Source organism: Peromyscus maniculatus, chromosome 9 (genome assembly GCF_049852395.1).
Source record: "Peromyscus maniculatus bairdii isolate BWxNUB_F1_BW_parent chromosome 9, HU_Pman_BW_mat_3.1, whole genome shotgun sequence".
In the NCBI taxonomy this organism is placed as follows: domain Eukaryota; kingdom Metazoa; phylum Chordata; class Mammalia; order Rodentia; family Cricetidae; genus Peromyscus; species Peromyscus maniculatus.
In genome coordinates this window covers 55,387,568-55,402,403 of record NC_134860.1, presented here as the reverse complement: position 1 = coordinate 55,402,403, position 14,836 = coordinate 55,387,568, and the positions used below count along the sequence as shown (strand labels likewise).

Sequence of the window (14,836 nt, the reverse complement as noted above, 5' to 3'; positions counted from 1 at the left end):
GGCTCCCAGCATCTACTTTGGGTGGCTCCCAGCTTCCTGTAACTCCAGGTCTAGAAGACCTGATGCCTCTGGTTCTGTGAGCACCTGCATGTATGTGCATATATCTACCACATATAAGTGTACACATGTAGCCAGAGGTTGACCATAGTCATCTTCCTCAGTTGCTTTCAATGTTTGAGAGAAGGTCTCTCACTGTATCTGAAACTGATTTCAGCTAGACTATCTGGCCAGCAAACTCCAGAGTCTTGTCTCTGTCTCCCCTACACCAGGATTATAGGCACTCAGCTTCTATGTAAGTGCTTGCTTGGGTTTGGACTCAGGTCCTCATCCTTTATGTGGTGACTTGCTTGCTTTTCTGTTCTATTGCTGTGGAAATACACCATGACAAAGGCAACTTACAAAAGAAAGCATTTAATTGGGGGCTTGCTTACAGTTTCAGAGGATGAGTCCATGACCATCATGGCAGGGAGCATGACCACAGGAGGCAGGTATGGCACTGGAGCTATAGTTCACATGTTGAGACAACAACCATGAGGCAGAGAGAGGCAAACTAGTAGTGGTGTAGGATGACATACCTCCTCCAGCAAGGCTACACCTTCTAATCCTTACCAAACAGTTCCACCAACTATTTGGAATCAAACTTTCAAATATATGAGCCTATGGGGGTCATTCTCACTCAAACCACCGTATGTGGCAAAGTACCTTACCAACTGAGCCATTTCTTCAGCCCTATAAACACCCAGAGCAGGACTGATTATCTGAAGTTGTATTTTATACCAAGAATTGTAAGGGAAGGGAGGAAGAAGAAGGAAAAAAAGAAAAAAGACAAGGACCTTATATTTTTAACTGTATTGTATTAGAAATTGGCAGACTGGCTGCTGTTTGTGTAGCTAAGCCTTCACTGAGTTCCTGCTCAGTGTTTATATGGCTCCACTGAAGTGCAGCGTATACAGTACTTACTTTCTGGCCTTGGGAGAAAAGGATTGGTGATTCTCTACTGAGGAGTTCTGATTTTATTTTTTCAATTTTTATGATTCTTTGGCCAGTCACCTAGAAAAATGTGGAGAGACGTGGCAGCATTCAAAGAATGAACTAAATGTAGTATACATGCATGTGTGCATGCACACCCCCCCCCCCCATAATCTCATTCCTTCTGAAGCAGAGGCAAGAGAGGATTGACAGCAGTTTGAGGCCAAGCAGGAACACACAGTGAGACTACTGGGAAACAAATAGAGCCTAGAGAAATGGCTGAGTGGATAGAGCACCTGTCCCACAAATACGAGGACCAGAGTTCAGACGGCCAGCAGCACATAAGAAGCTGGGTGTGCATGAAGGTTCACTTCAAATCCTAGGGCTTGTAAGAAAGAGGATCACTGGATACCTAGATTGGCCAAATTAGCGAGCTCTGCATTAATCAAGATACCTTGCCTAGTAAAGTGGATACTCGATGTCAACACACATGTGCAATAAAAACAAAGAAATTATGAAAGAATAAAAGTATTTTTTTTAAAAAAAAAAAAACAAAAATTTTTAAAGAATGACTTTTTTTTTTGTTTTTTTTTTTTTGGTTTTTCGAGACAGGGTTTCTCTGTGTAGCTTTGCGCCTTTCCTGGAGCTCACTTGGTAGCCCAGGCTGGCCTCGAACTCACAGAGATCCGCCTGGCTCTGCCTCCCAAGTGCTGGGATTAAAGGCGTGCGCCACCACCGCCCGGCAAAGAATGACATTTTTAAAGAACCCTATTCTGTGACTTGGGTGTCATTTTTATGTATATGGCACAAGGTACGAAGATTCTCAGAATGGACAATGTACCTCAGACCTGAAATTCCAGCACGTAGGAGTTAGAGACCGGAGCCCTGAGAAATTGAGATCAGCCTGGGCTTCCTAGCAAGACCCTGTTTCAAAGACTTACGGGTAGGAAACTTAGTGGTTCAGATAGTCCTTGTTATATGTGTTCAGCCTGTTCCAATAAAAATATTTTGGGAGCCAGTTGTGATGGCGCACACCTTTAGGCGGATCCCTGTAATTGTTAGGCCAGCCTGGTCTACAGAGCAAGTTCCAGGACAGCTAGGACTATTTCACAGAAAAACCCTGTCTCGGGGGGGTGGGGGGGGATCAGGAACCAAATGTTCATCCAAGTTGAGGACCTCGGTGTGCGTGTTAGGAAGGTCATGCTGTGATGTGTCTCCACAGGTTCTTCAGCCTCTCCAGCAGCGGTTCCTGAGGGTGATAAACCAAGAGAACTTTCAGCAGATGTGTCAGCAGGAGGAAGTCAAGCAGGAGATCACTGCCACGCTGGAGGCCCTGTGTGGCATTGCTGAGGCCACACAGATCGACAATGTAGCCATTCTTTTTAATTTTTTAATGGACTTCCTTAACAATTGCATTGGGTTGATGGAAGTTTACAAAAATACTCCAGAAACTGTCAATCTCATTATAGAAGTTTTTGTTGAAGTTGCACATAAACAAATATGCTATCTTGGAGAGGTAAGCACTTTCTAGGTTTTTTTTTTATTCCTTCAGGATTACAAGTTTTTGAAGTAATGATTCTCCATTCTTGGTTTCACATTTAATGCATATTTTTATTTCTCCAAAATAGGAAGTCATGTGGAATGAATATAAGTTCTAACTCCAAAGTTTTATTGTTAGAGAAGGCTAGTAAATATAGCTATACTCTTACTATAAGTATCCTTGATCTTGAGTTGTTTAGTTGTTTTGTTTCGTAAGGCTGGCCTTAAACTCACAGAGCTCCCCATCTTCCTCTGCCTCCCAAGTGCTCAGATTAAAGGCATATAATACCACGTCCAGCTCTTTTTATTATTGTTAATGCTGTGTGTGCGTGTGAGAGTGTGTGTGTGTGTGCGCATGCCTGCCTGCCTGCCTGTCAGTCAGAGGTCAAGGGTGGGTATCTTCCTGTATTTTTCGCCACCTTACTTTCTGAGATAAGGACTCATCCTACAGCTCACCAAGCCAAGCATGCCAGCAAGGCCCTCTTGTCTCCTCCCCTGGTACTAGGATCACAAGCATCCACCACCAGGGATCTGCACACAGGTGGTCAGGTGGTCAGGGCCAACTTTCAGCCCTTCCATATTGTTAACATAGAGCTGCTGTTATAATTTAGAGTAGATTGAAACTTTGGCCTATCTACTAGATCCTACCGAGTAATATCACTCTTCCTATTTTCTTACAGTCCAAAGCTATGCATTTATATGAAGCCTGCCTTACTTTGTTACAAGTGTACTCTAAGAATAATCTAGGGCGGCAAAGGATAGATGTCACAGCAGAAGAAGAGCAGTACCAGGACCTGCTTCTCATTATGGAGCTTCTCACCAACCTTCTCTCCAAGGAGTTCATAGATTTCAGCGACACAGGTAAAGGCTCTGGAGTAGTTGTTGTTAACCCTACAAGTTGTTTGCTCTAGAGGGAGTTCAGTTTTACAAAAGAAATGGAAGTCACTCCCTCTGGTTGAAATGAAGGTGAAATCCTTCCCTGGTCTACTTTTCAGTATGAACATGAACTTTTAGTTAGTTCTTTTTGTCTGTACAACAATCAATTTATTACACAACTATCACACAGATGCTTTTTATCTAAAGGAAAAATGGCTTCTGCCTTCTTTTCTCCCCGGTTTTGTAGTTCTTAATGAATGCCAAGTGCTCCTTTTCTCACAATGCCATGCAGCAGGTGCTGTTGCTAATTCTCACTGTACTGATGAGGTAACAGCATAGAGTCATTAGGTTGCTCAGCCATGTGCATGTAACTAATAAGTTTGAATTCACGTTCATGTCCTTGTATGTGTATAGAGCAATGGTTCTCAACCTGTGGGTTGTGACCCCTGCAGTAGCTATCCTGCATATCAGATAGTTATATTATGATTTATAGGAGTGGCAAATTACAGTTATGACTTAGCAATGAAATAACTATTGTTGGTCGTAACCACAACGTGAAGAACTGTATTAAAGGGTCACAGCATTAGGAAGGTTGAGAACCACTGCTTTAGAGGGAATTTCATTGTCTCTTCCATTGTCCTTTAAATGATTGCCCATCAAACCCAGCACTTTATGGATACAGCATGGGAAATCCCATTGGGGCAAGAAGTACTGGATTCCAGACTCGAAAGGCTATCTAACATGGTTCTCCTATAGCATAATACGGGGATAGAAAGCTAATTTCTGCCTTTCTGCTATCAGTGGGTACAATAATAAAGACCTTTGTGTCTTGCCTAGCACTATGCTTGGCAATTAGTAGATTTAAAAAAACAAACAAACTGTATTTACAGACAAGAGCTTGATCAGTCAGTAAAGCTTGTTCATTTGTGCAGTTTGCCTCCACTATTACTGAACTTTCTTGCTTGTTCTCCAAGTTTATTCTCAGAGGAACAGGCAGGAAGAAGTGCAGCTGCTTCAGAAACAAGAGGGGGAGGGCTGTGTGCGCCAGTGCCTTTAACTGCTTCCCCTTGCCTCCAGGGCAAGTTTCCCACGGTTGGCTCTCCCTTCCTAGTGAGCTTTACCTGCTGCCAGCTTTGCCTTCAAACCTGAGAGAAGTGGGTTGTTTTGTAAGAGAAAACACCATAGTAGCATTGCCTCAGGGTGTGCAGGCATTCCTAGTCAGAGAGATTTTTTGATTTCTTCAAGGTTCCCTAAGCTTCTAGCAGCCCACATTAGTCACTGTGTCTAGTCCTTGAGATTGTTCTTGCTCTGTTGACTTTGTTGGTTCATTTTTCTTGTTCAGTGTGTGCCCTGTTAGTTTCACAGTTCAACAGTTCAACAGGCTTATCCAAGTTAGCTGGAGGTGCTGAAGTGAAATGCCAAGGCATTAAAAGTGTTAACTTTGATTTCTAGAATGTCTCTTGCCCTTACTTATCCACTATTACTGTATCAGGTACTAAGATTCCCTAACAAATAATACAAAAGGATGGCATGGGCTGTTATTCATTAATGGGTTTCTTGGGTCTTTGAGCTTGACTATATTTGTGTTTTCATAAAGGAATATGAGCTTTGGAGATTTAAGTTATGACTGTACAAGTGTGCTTTTTATTTTGATAGATGAAGTATTTAGAGGACATGAGCCAGGACAAGCAGCAGGCAGATCTGTATCGGCAGCTGATGTCGTTTTATATGGAGTAAACCTAATTCTGCCCTTAATGTCACAAGATCTTTTGAAGGTAATTAAAATAATATGAACATGAAGAGTATTAACAGTTTTGTATTTCTACTACAGTTTACTGTGCTTATCTCTCAGTACACATGCCCTAGTCCTATGTGTACAGGTAAGTAGTGACTCATTTCATCAGGAAGTACCATAGGAAAACAGTTCTGCTAGCAATTTTAATTCTCTTTAGAATTTGTCATTTTGTTTTCAAATTTCATTCTCAACCAAAGGAGCCAGCCATGGTGGGTATTTTCCAAGCCTGTGCGTGTAGAAATGGGATGGTAGAAACCAAGGTCATTTAAAAATTTTTGCACATTATGACTATATTGTGCCTTGGTTCTACCAGTTGGTATTGAGAGTCGTGGCCACTGAGGTTGCCCTTTACTCCTTCCAGAAGTGTTTTAGGGGAGAGGTCTTTTGTTGTAAGTTATCACAGATGGATAAGATCAAGAACAAGGACACACTGAAGAAGAAAGAAGGGTGTGTGTATCTATGAGTGTATCCTATGCACGTGTGTATACTCCTGTTTGTGATAAAGGGTGTGGAGGAGATGTAGTGGGGCGGAGGAGCAGAAGCAAGCATCTGAGTTGTGAGGATCAGAAATGTTGGGGTGCCTCCCTAGGCTCTCACCATGTACATTCCTCCCTGAGGAATGTCTATTGGGCAGTTCCTGCCAACCCATGAACCTAGGGTTTTGTAACAACTCTTAGGGCGGGCGTTTATTCAGCTTTGTACGCTGGTTTGCTTTTAGTGCCTGTGTGTTCCATTAAGTCAGCCGTCGTAAACATTTGGTGCACATTTTCTCTGGCTCAACTAGATTGACTACTTTCCACTCAGCTCTTCAGAGCTGTCCAAGTAGACGGATGAAAAGTACTGATTAACACATTAACAAAGGACTTTGTTCCCAGATCATTTAGTTTTTTTTTTAACTGCCTTGTTTATTTGTTTAGGGACAACATAGAATATCAGAACTTGTCTGTATCTATTAACCTTCCAGAAGATAATTCTTTCTACTATGTATTTTTTATAACAGCTACTGAAAGATTCCCTTTACTGTAACTTATTTTATATTTCTTTAGGGCTTAATGTTTCTATATATTGTATACATCTTAGAGAAATCATTATACTACTTAAAAGCTTGTTAGTCATTTCATTTTATTAGATAGTATTGAACATAAAAGTATTTAATGTTTCTTTTTCAGTTTCCAACCCTTTGTAATCAATACTACAAGTTGATCACATTTATTTGTGAGATTTTTCCTGAAAAAATACCCCAGCTTCCTGAGGATCTGTTTAAGAGTCTGATGTATTCCCTGGAACTAGGAATGACATCGTATCCTTTAGATGAACTTTGTTATTCAAGGAGGGGGATTCTTGTTGAATGTTTTTTAAGTGATTGGTTTTCTTTTATAGTTTAATTTTATTTCTTCAAAAACCTATCTTTGTGGCTTTAACTCTCTCTTTCTCCCTCTCTCTTTCTCTCCTTTCTTTCTTTTTGTCTTTTTTCCCCCTTGAGACAGAGTTTCAGCCCTGGTTGTCCAGGAACTCACTCTGTACACCATGCTGGCCCCCAGGCTGAAAGATCCATCTGTCTCTACCTCCCAAGTGCTGGGATCAAAGGTTTGCACTGCCATGCCCAGCTCTAATTCTGTTTCTTTTGTGGATTTGCATGATCATTTCCTTTCATACATGTAACACCTGGTACCTTGTCTTAAAGTCGTTTCTTCATTAGGTCATGTGATGTATTGTAGCTAGTTATCTAGTCTTAGCTTGTTGGCATTATAATGTCATCATCTATGAGAGCATCTGCAGAAACAAGCTAGACATCACTAGACCTATATGCAATACTCTCAGAAGCCATTTAATATGGAAATATTTCTTTCCTAACTCAGTTAAGACATTGCCGTCTGGTCTACCCCCACCATCTATATTCATTTCTACAAATAGTCATGTGTATAATGTAGCTGACACTTTTTTGATCTTTTATGAAGTCGGGTGTGTCTCATATAGTTTGCTCTTTGACCATTGTGTTCAGAATGAGTTCAGAAGTGTGCCAGCTCTGCCTCGAGGCCTTGACACCATTAGCCGAACAATGTGCTAAAGCACAAGAAACAGATTCACCTCTTTTTCTAGCAACTCGGCACTTCCTTAAGGTAAGGTATTTGGTAGATAGCTTGGAGAATCATCTTCTTAGCCAAGCTGAGTGGTACTTGCCTGCCATGCCAGCTAATGAGGCTAATGAAGGAGTATTGCCTCAGTTGCAGAGTGAGTTCAAAGCCAACCTGAGCAATTTAGCAGGACCTCATCTCAAAGTAAAAAGAAGGGGGCTTTAAGTGTGTGTGTGTGTGTGTGTGTGTGTGTGTGTGTGTGTGTGTGTGTGTGTGTGTTATGTGTGTGACCTGTCTTCATGCACACCAGAAGAGGGCACCAGATCTCATTATAGATGGTTGTGAGCCTCCATGTAGTTGCTTGGAATTAAACTCAGGACCTCTGGAAGAGCAGCCAGTGCTCTTAACTGCTGAGCCATTTCTTCAGCCCAAGAGGGGACTTTTTTATTTTTTTGTGTATGGGTGTTTTGTCTAGATGAATGTTTTGTACAACATGAATGCCTGGTGCCTGTGAAAACCAGAAAAGGGCATTAGATCCCCTGGAACTAGGTTTACAGACAATTGTGAGCTACTATGTGAATGCTGGGAACCAACCAGAATCCCCTGGAAGGGTAGCCAATGCTCTTAACCATTGAACCATCTTGCCAGGTCCATAAAATTCCTGGTTCAAGTGTATATGGATTTTGTTTTGTTTTGTTTGTTTTTCGAGACAGGGTTTCTCTGTGTAGTTTTGGTACCTGTCCTGGAACTCACTCTGTAGCCCAGGCTGGCCTCAAACTCACAGAGATCCACCTGGCTCTGCCTCCTAAGTGCTGGGATTAAAGGCTTGGGCCACCAACGCCCAGCTGGATTTGGTTTGGTTTGGTTTGGTTTTGGCTTTTTCAGACAAATTTTCTCTGTATATCCCTGGCTGTCCTAGAACTTGCTCTGTAGACCAGGCTGGCCTTGAACTCAGAGATTCTCCTGCCTCTGCCTCTTGAGTGATAGGGTTAAAGGTGCACATCACAGCTTTGTTCACTGTTCCCCCCCCCCCCAGACCAGTTCTTCAGGAGCATGTTCTCTTCCACTTCTGTTTTGTGTTCTTGAGTGACGTTGTAAATATGGGGAATTCGGTACTTTTTTAGATTCCACAGAAAATAACATCTGCATGTTTTCCTTAGATTCAAAAAAATGATTTAATAATTAACTAGTTAATGTAATAAATAAACTATAACTGCCATCCCTTTTTCAGGCAGGGAGGGACTAGGAGTTTTAAATAATTATCCTCTGTTTTAAAGCTCTTAATGTGTAATTTCAGCTGGTTTTTGATATGCTGGTACTGCAGAAGCACAACACAGAGATGACTACTGCAGCTGGAGAAGCATTCTACACGTTGGTTTGTTTGCACCAGGTACTGGACACCCCTCTCTCAGGTCCTCCAGTTCTTTGTGGATCCAGAACTAGGACTCAGAGACCCAGTTCCATGTCCTCGATTCAGTGATTCTCAGCTCCCTCATGAGCTCTATGATTGTATTTTGTATTTATCTGACAATCTGTCAAATCACAAGAATTTATTTTCCTTCTCTGTTATGAGCCATTCTTTGTCACAGTTCCCTCCTAAAAGCTTAGCTTTAGTCATCTGTGCTAGGAGCCAGGTGCATGTACACAGTGATTGCTATCTTTGAGAAACTCAGATTTCATAAAAGTGGAAAGATGCATCAAAGTGGGAGCAGGAGTTTGCCTCTGAGAGTGTAAAGAATAGAGTATTACTTTGTTTAGTGTTTTGAAAACAATGTGCTATGTATTTTGTTGAACCTTTAAGATCTTAACCCATCATTCCTGTGGGATTAATGTAAGAGAAGCTCACTTGCCTCCTAATCCTGATAAAATGCCTATCCAGTGTACAAAGGAACAAGTTGGGGAGGGTGCTGCCTGATCTCCCATTACTTTATACCTTTTAGTATGGCCAAGTGATTGGTGGGAGAAGCTGCCTTCCTAAAACCAGTAGTTTTCAGATCCTAGCATGTAAAGCCCACCTTCTTCTAGCCATTATGTGCCGTGTGTACCCCAGGCTGAAGGGGCTCTAGAGCTCCATTTCTTGTGCTGTGCTCCTGTGGCAGCTTCCTCCATGTATTTCCTTTCAGTGTGTGCTCCTTTCTGTCATCTGGGTTACTAAGACAATGGGCTTCCTTCCCCGTGGGTGTAAGCCAGTGCATTCTGATCTCCTTGTCCACTGTCTTAGACTGTGTACCTTGTAGAGAAGCTGGCGGGGAAGGGCAGGAGGGTGGCTCAGAGGGCACTTCAGGTACTCACCACCAAGCCTGACCACCTGAATTCAATCTTTGAGTTCTACATTCATGGTAGAAGGAGAGAACCAACTCTGCCAGTTGTTTACACACAAAGTGATAGACCCCAGGCCCAGGGTTCTACCTTCTCAAGGGGGCGCCCCAAGAACCCAGACTCCGATCCAGTTGATGCAACAGTAAGAGGTGTTTATTAATGCGGCTGTACAGTAGGGCAAACTCAGCTCCAGAGAGCAAGAGTCGCACCTATTGCAATCACATGGGTACTTTTAAAGGAGAAACCCACAAAAGCCCTAAGATTACAATTCCCATACAGTTCGTTTCACAAGATCATGGTCTGGTTACAGAGTGGGTACAGTCACGTCTGCATACACATTCTTCCTGAAACCTCAAGGGGGGTATCAGGGCGGGAGTGGAGTTTACACAAAGGTCACAGTGGTCCTTCCTGGAACACCTGCAACTATCCCAGTCACAGTTGAGCACATCTCTTAATAGAAATCTTTTTACATTGTTACATTGTGGCAGGGGTGGTTGAATAATGGCTGAGTCAGGTTGCCCTTGGAACTAGTTTTCTTTTTAGTTTATTCTCCTGGGGCTTAGGGGAGTGTAAGCCTGAAGGGTTAGGGTCTTTCAAAAGAAATAAATGTAAAACATTTATTAAAACGCAGACAAGCATGGTGAAGGAGAGGACCAACTTTTGCAAGTTATTCTCTGACAAGACGTCCACATACATGAGTGTCAGTTGTTTTGTTTTGTGCCCCACCTTATCCCCAGCCCCCAGAAAGACAGGAAGCACAGAGTGGGTACTTTGCAACAGCTACTGTAATTCCTGCTGCCCAAACCAGAAGCACTACCATTTCTGGGCAGTAGGAAGATGATTTGAGATTATACTGGCCTCCTGCTATCCTTTGGAGAGGGCAGCTAAGGTGCCTGGTTCAGTGCTGTAGACAATGGGGGCAGGGATTTGGGAAGCTGTACCCTACTTCTCTTTGCTCTATATAATGTCTGATTTCATCATTTTGATGTTGTGATATCCCAAGAAGCTCAGGAGAATTAATGGCAGACCAGCTTTCTCCACAGCGCTTCTCTGGCCTAGGTGACTTTCCTTCCAGCCTCTGCCCACTCACCTGTATGCTAATGTTATGAGAGAGGATACCAAAAACAGAAAATGCCCCTCCCCCCACTGCATTATCCCGGCCCTTTAACCAAAGCTACTAGTACAGTGCTGGCTTGGACTTTCAGAGTGCTCTGCCTCTCCTTGGAGAGAGCTCTCAAATCTCCACACTGCTGTGCCTCTGCTGCCCTTGAACTGGGCGCACAAGGTTTTTGCATGAGCCACTAGAGAACTGTTTGCCTTCCCATTACAGACGTTAAGGTTTTATACAAAATGCAGACTAACAAGAAAAGGCAATCCCACAAAGCTGGGACCTCCTGGGTCTGGAGCCAGATTGCTTGCACTGTTGCTTCATTACAGTATGATTTTGAATGTGCTACTTCATCTGGCAGAACCTTCATCTGTAAACATTAGTAGTGTCAGTCTCATAGCAGCAGACATGTGAAATGAGTTAACCTACAGAGACGTGAGAGCAGTAACTGAACACTGAAGTGTTGGAAAGAGTCGTCTGCCCTGCCTCAGAACCAACCCCATAGTCCCTGCTAGCATCCCCAAAGAAGGCACTCTTATGGCTGTCTTGTTTCCTCTGCAGGCTGAGTATTCTGAACTGGTGGAGACATTACTGTCAAGTCAGCAAGACCCAATCATTTACCAGAGATTAGCAGATGCCTTCAACAAGCTCACTGCAAGCAGCACTCCTCCTACCCTGGACCGGAAGCAGAAGATGGCCTTCCTAAAGAGTTTAGAAGAATTTATGGCAAATGTTGGTGGTCTCCTTTGTGTAAAATAAACAACAGAGCTATATTCTTAACTTAGATCCTTTCTGCAAAGTGCACTGAATTGCTGAAAGTTGACTTGAGTCTTGGCCTGTTCCTCAGTTCATATGACCATTGGGATTTTGGAGAGTCTGAGACTTCGATGTGGAATTTGGTGAAACGGGAGAAGTCAACTTAAAATCAGCTTCTGTTATTAGGTGTTAGCCATGATCTGCCGTATACTTGTCTTCTAGATTCTGAATGGTGATTGAAAATTTCAAAATGCAATTCCATATATGTGCAAACAGATATGGGCACCATGAAATTCATATTCAGTGCCTTTTGCCCTTTTATCAAAGCATGGGTGACTAGCCAAAGGTGGTATGTTCTCGGCATTATTTTTCAAATGTCCATAGATTCCCTTCCTCACTTGGGGAGTTGGTTATAGAAGTGGACTCGTGGACCCTACTGTGCATTGACAGAATATTGGTTGTTGGGCCCTGGACTCTCCATTTTAATAAGCTCCTCCCCTTCGTTATCCTAAACGTTTTGAATCAATGCAAGAGATAGTGAAACCTTGTAAGAGATTTTGTCCTTTCCAACTCTTCCTCCCTTCAGTGATTCTAATTATGCAGGAAGGAAAATCATCATTGGTTAGTTTCATAGTTCATCTTCTCCCTCATCCTCACCTCCCTTCCCTTCCGTCCTCAGCGTTGCAAGTCTTGTGTAATTATTGCAGGTTTCTAATCAGACTGTGATGCCTGAACTTGAGGAAAATACGTGTATATTTTTGTTCCGTAAAGTTAACTTTAGGAACTGTAGCCATTTCATTGCCTTAATTTTAAGAGGAAAAGACAAACCAGATTTGTTTTAGAGAGAAATTAGTCTTGACACTTAAGAGTTGGCTTAAGGTATTAGCTGCTAAGACCCTCTTGCCCCTTTGATTATGTATTTATGTGAGTTTCCCAGTGAAATGAAAGGAGCATCCCCGTGTGGTTACCTCTCTATGTCTCTGTCCAGCCACACAGCCCGTCTCTACTCTGAATGCTTGCTTAAGCAATAACTTTACTGGATGTGAATTACCAGTTCACACAGACTGTTGCACATTGGGGCATTAGGGGCAATGATTATGCTAAAGTGGGTGTTATCCTCATGTCATAGGAGCCACACTAATTCAGTTTCAGAGATGAAAAATTTAACTTTAGCCAGGCCTGGTGGTAAATGCCAGGGTAGCCTGGGTTACAAAGTATGATCTGTCCTTTAAAAAAAGAAAAAGAAAAATTCACTTTAGGTCCTCTGGCTTTTCTAGTCAGGATTTTTATACTGCTACTGTGCTCCACTTAATTTTGAGTGCCAGTTTTAATTATGAAAATGAAAGCTCATTTATAAACAGTAGTTCTCTGAAACTGCCCACTGCAGGACAAGTCACCCAGTGCAGTGGCAACAAGAGGCCTCTGGCCAGGTGCATCTGAGACTGCTGTGGAGGGGCAGGCTCCTCCGCTGTTCTTGATGCCTCTCTGCTAAACCATCCAGCGGGTACTGCCCTACCTGAAGTGCATGGTGTGTGCATCTTCACACCTGATGCTCTGGAGACTTTGTGTAACTCTGTTACTGGAGCATCCTGTCCCTGTGATGGTAGGTGTGTGTGGATGCAAAACTGAGGGCCATGACTTTTAGAGAACCTTTCTTCTAAATTGATCACCATTTAGTAACAGTAAGTATGGAGAGAGAGAAAAAATCTCTAAATACTACAAAGAAGAAAAACAATATCATTCTCTAGCTATATGCTTTGTATTTTAAATACTTGGAAAGGAGTGCTTTTAGATTTTTTTTTTTTCTCTTAATTTGAAGTGATCTGCAGCAGTAATCACTCTGTTTTGTGTTGTTCTTGACGTCTGTGTTTCCTCAGCAGGTGTGGTTTGTGTGTACCGTGTGTGGGATAGGTAAGGGCCTTGTGCCAAAAGGCCCTGAGATACAACTGAATAGATGGGCCACTGACCCTGACAAAACAGTTGTCAAGTTCAAGTAGAGATGGGTAGGAAAGGATGCTTTGGTAAGTAAAAAGGCATCTGTGTATAACTTCTATACAGACTGAACTATATTTATTAAATTGCCCAGATCCTAGTATGATGCTCCAATTCTATTACACCACTTTCAATTGAAGGAAGATTTATTTTAGATTGGACCAAATAATGTTTAAATGATCACCAGAATGTTGATTAGTGGCCAATTAAGGGTGAAAGACCACCATATTTTAGATAATGGGAATGCCACTTGATTGTACCAACTAGACTTTTCAGAGCGTGTGTGCATTTGTTTGCTTTATTGAGTATTTGTTTCGTTTGGTCTTTTATTTTGCCTGGTTTTGTTTTTTAAATTTGTGAACTTCTGAACTTCATTACTGTTCTACTTTCTTCTTGATACTCTTGGCCCAGTAGGTATTGAGGCCACGGGCTTCATGGTCATGAACTAGTTTTTCCAATTCAAATTGACTGTTGTTGAAAAACATTTTTAAAAGAAAAAATCATTTCTGCCCTTTTAAAAATATATGTTAAAGGTACACTGTAAAGTATTTGGTTTTTTTTCATCTTTTGTGTTAAAATTTCATTTGTTCATAGAGTATCTTTTAACCTCTATTTTTCCATATTTTTGTTCATGTTGGCTCATTTTATGCTTCTTGATCATTTTTTCCCCAGGGCACAATCACTAATCACAGAGTCACTAGGGAGGTTGTATGCTAACAGTGGTGCTTCTGTAACAACTCCTAAACTGTGCTCTTGTTGGCCTCTACAAAGGGTACTTTGATTGATGTCTTTGTTTTGGGTTGGTATAGTTGACAGTGTCCTTTCTAACACAGTAGTTGAGTCTTATTCTGGTGGAAGACTGTTATGTCAACATGACTGTATTGTTTTTGTCTGATACAAATGACATTTTATGTAAACTTTGTAAGCTTTTTCCCAAATTTAAAAACTTCAAATTTATTTTATGGAAAAATATCTAATGATGATCAGATACTCTGTTACAATTTTTCCTTAAAACCCAAGCCGGGCGGTGGTGGTGCACACCTTTAATCCCAACACTCGGGAGGCAGAGGCAGGCGGATCTCTGAGTTCAAGGCCAGCCTGGTCTACAGAGCAAGATCCAGGACAAGCACCAAAACTACACAGAGAAACCCTGTCTCAAAACAACAACAACAACAAAAACCAGATCTATAATCTTCCCCACTCAGCATCACTCAACGCTCTTCCTGCAGCCAAGGCTATATAGTCACCTGTCTCTTGTCTCTGTTAATACTTGTGTGAATCCCTCAAGTACTAAAGTGCTGTCAGTTTTGAATATTTCAGGTTGGAATCTCCTAGGGGATAGGTATTGATTGAACCCTGAAAATATTTCTGTTACATATTTACATATATTTTGTTTGCCATCTCTGT

At 42.0% G+C, this 14,836-nt stretch overlaps 1 protein-coding gene across 3 annotated transcripts in view; it reads left to right on the top strand.

Annotated features, from left to right (window-relative positions):
• Positions 1–11,465, top strand: part of Xpo4 (exportin 4) — a 92,628-nt gene extending 81,163 nt beyond the window's left edge. For all 3 annotated transcript variants that reach the window (XM_006988432.4, XM_016006897.3, XM_042284939.2), the window contains 7 exons: positions 2,192–2,485; positions 3,189–3,369; positions 5,041–5,159; positions 6,349–6,479; positions 7,182–7,299; positions 8,552–8,644; positions 11,243–11,465. In XM_006988432.4, coding sequence (XP_006988494.1) covers positions 2,192–2,485; positions 3,189–3,369; positions 5,041–5,159; positions 6,349–6,479; positions 7,182–7,299; positions 8,552–8,644; positions 11,243–11,440 — 1,134 coding nt within the window. In that variant the 3' untranslated portion in view covers positions 11,441–11,465. The remainder of the gene's footprint in view (positions 1–2,191; positions 2,486–3,188; positions 3,370–5,040; positions 5,160–6,348; positions 6,480–7,181; positions 7,300–8,551; positions 8,645–11,242) is intronic.
• Positions 11,466–14,836: the final 3,371 nt, after the last annotated feature.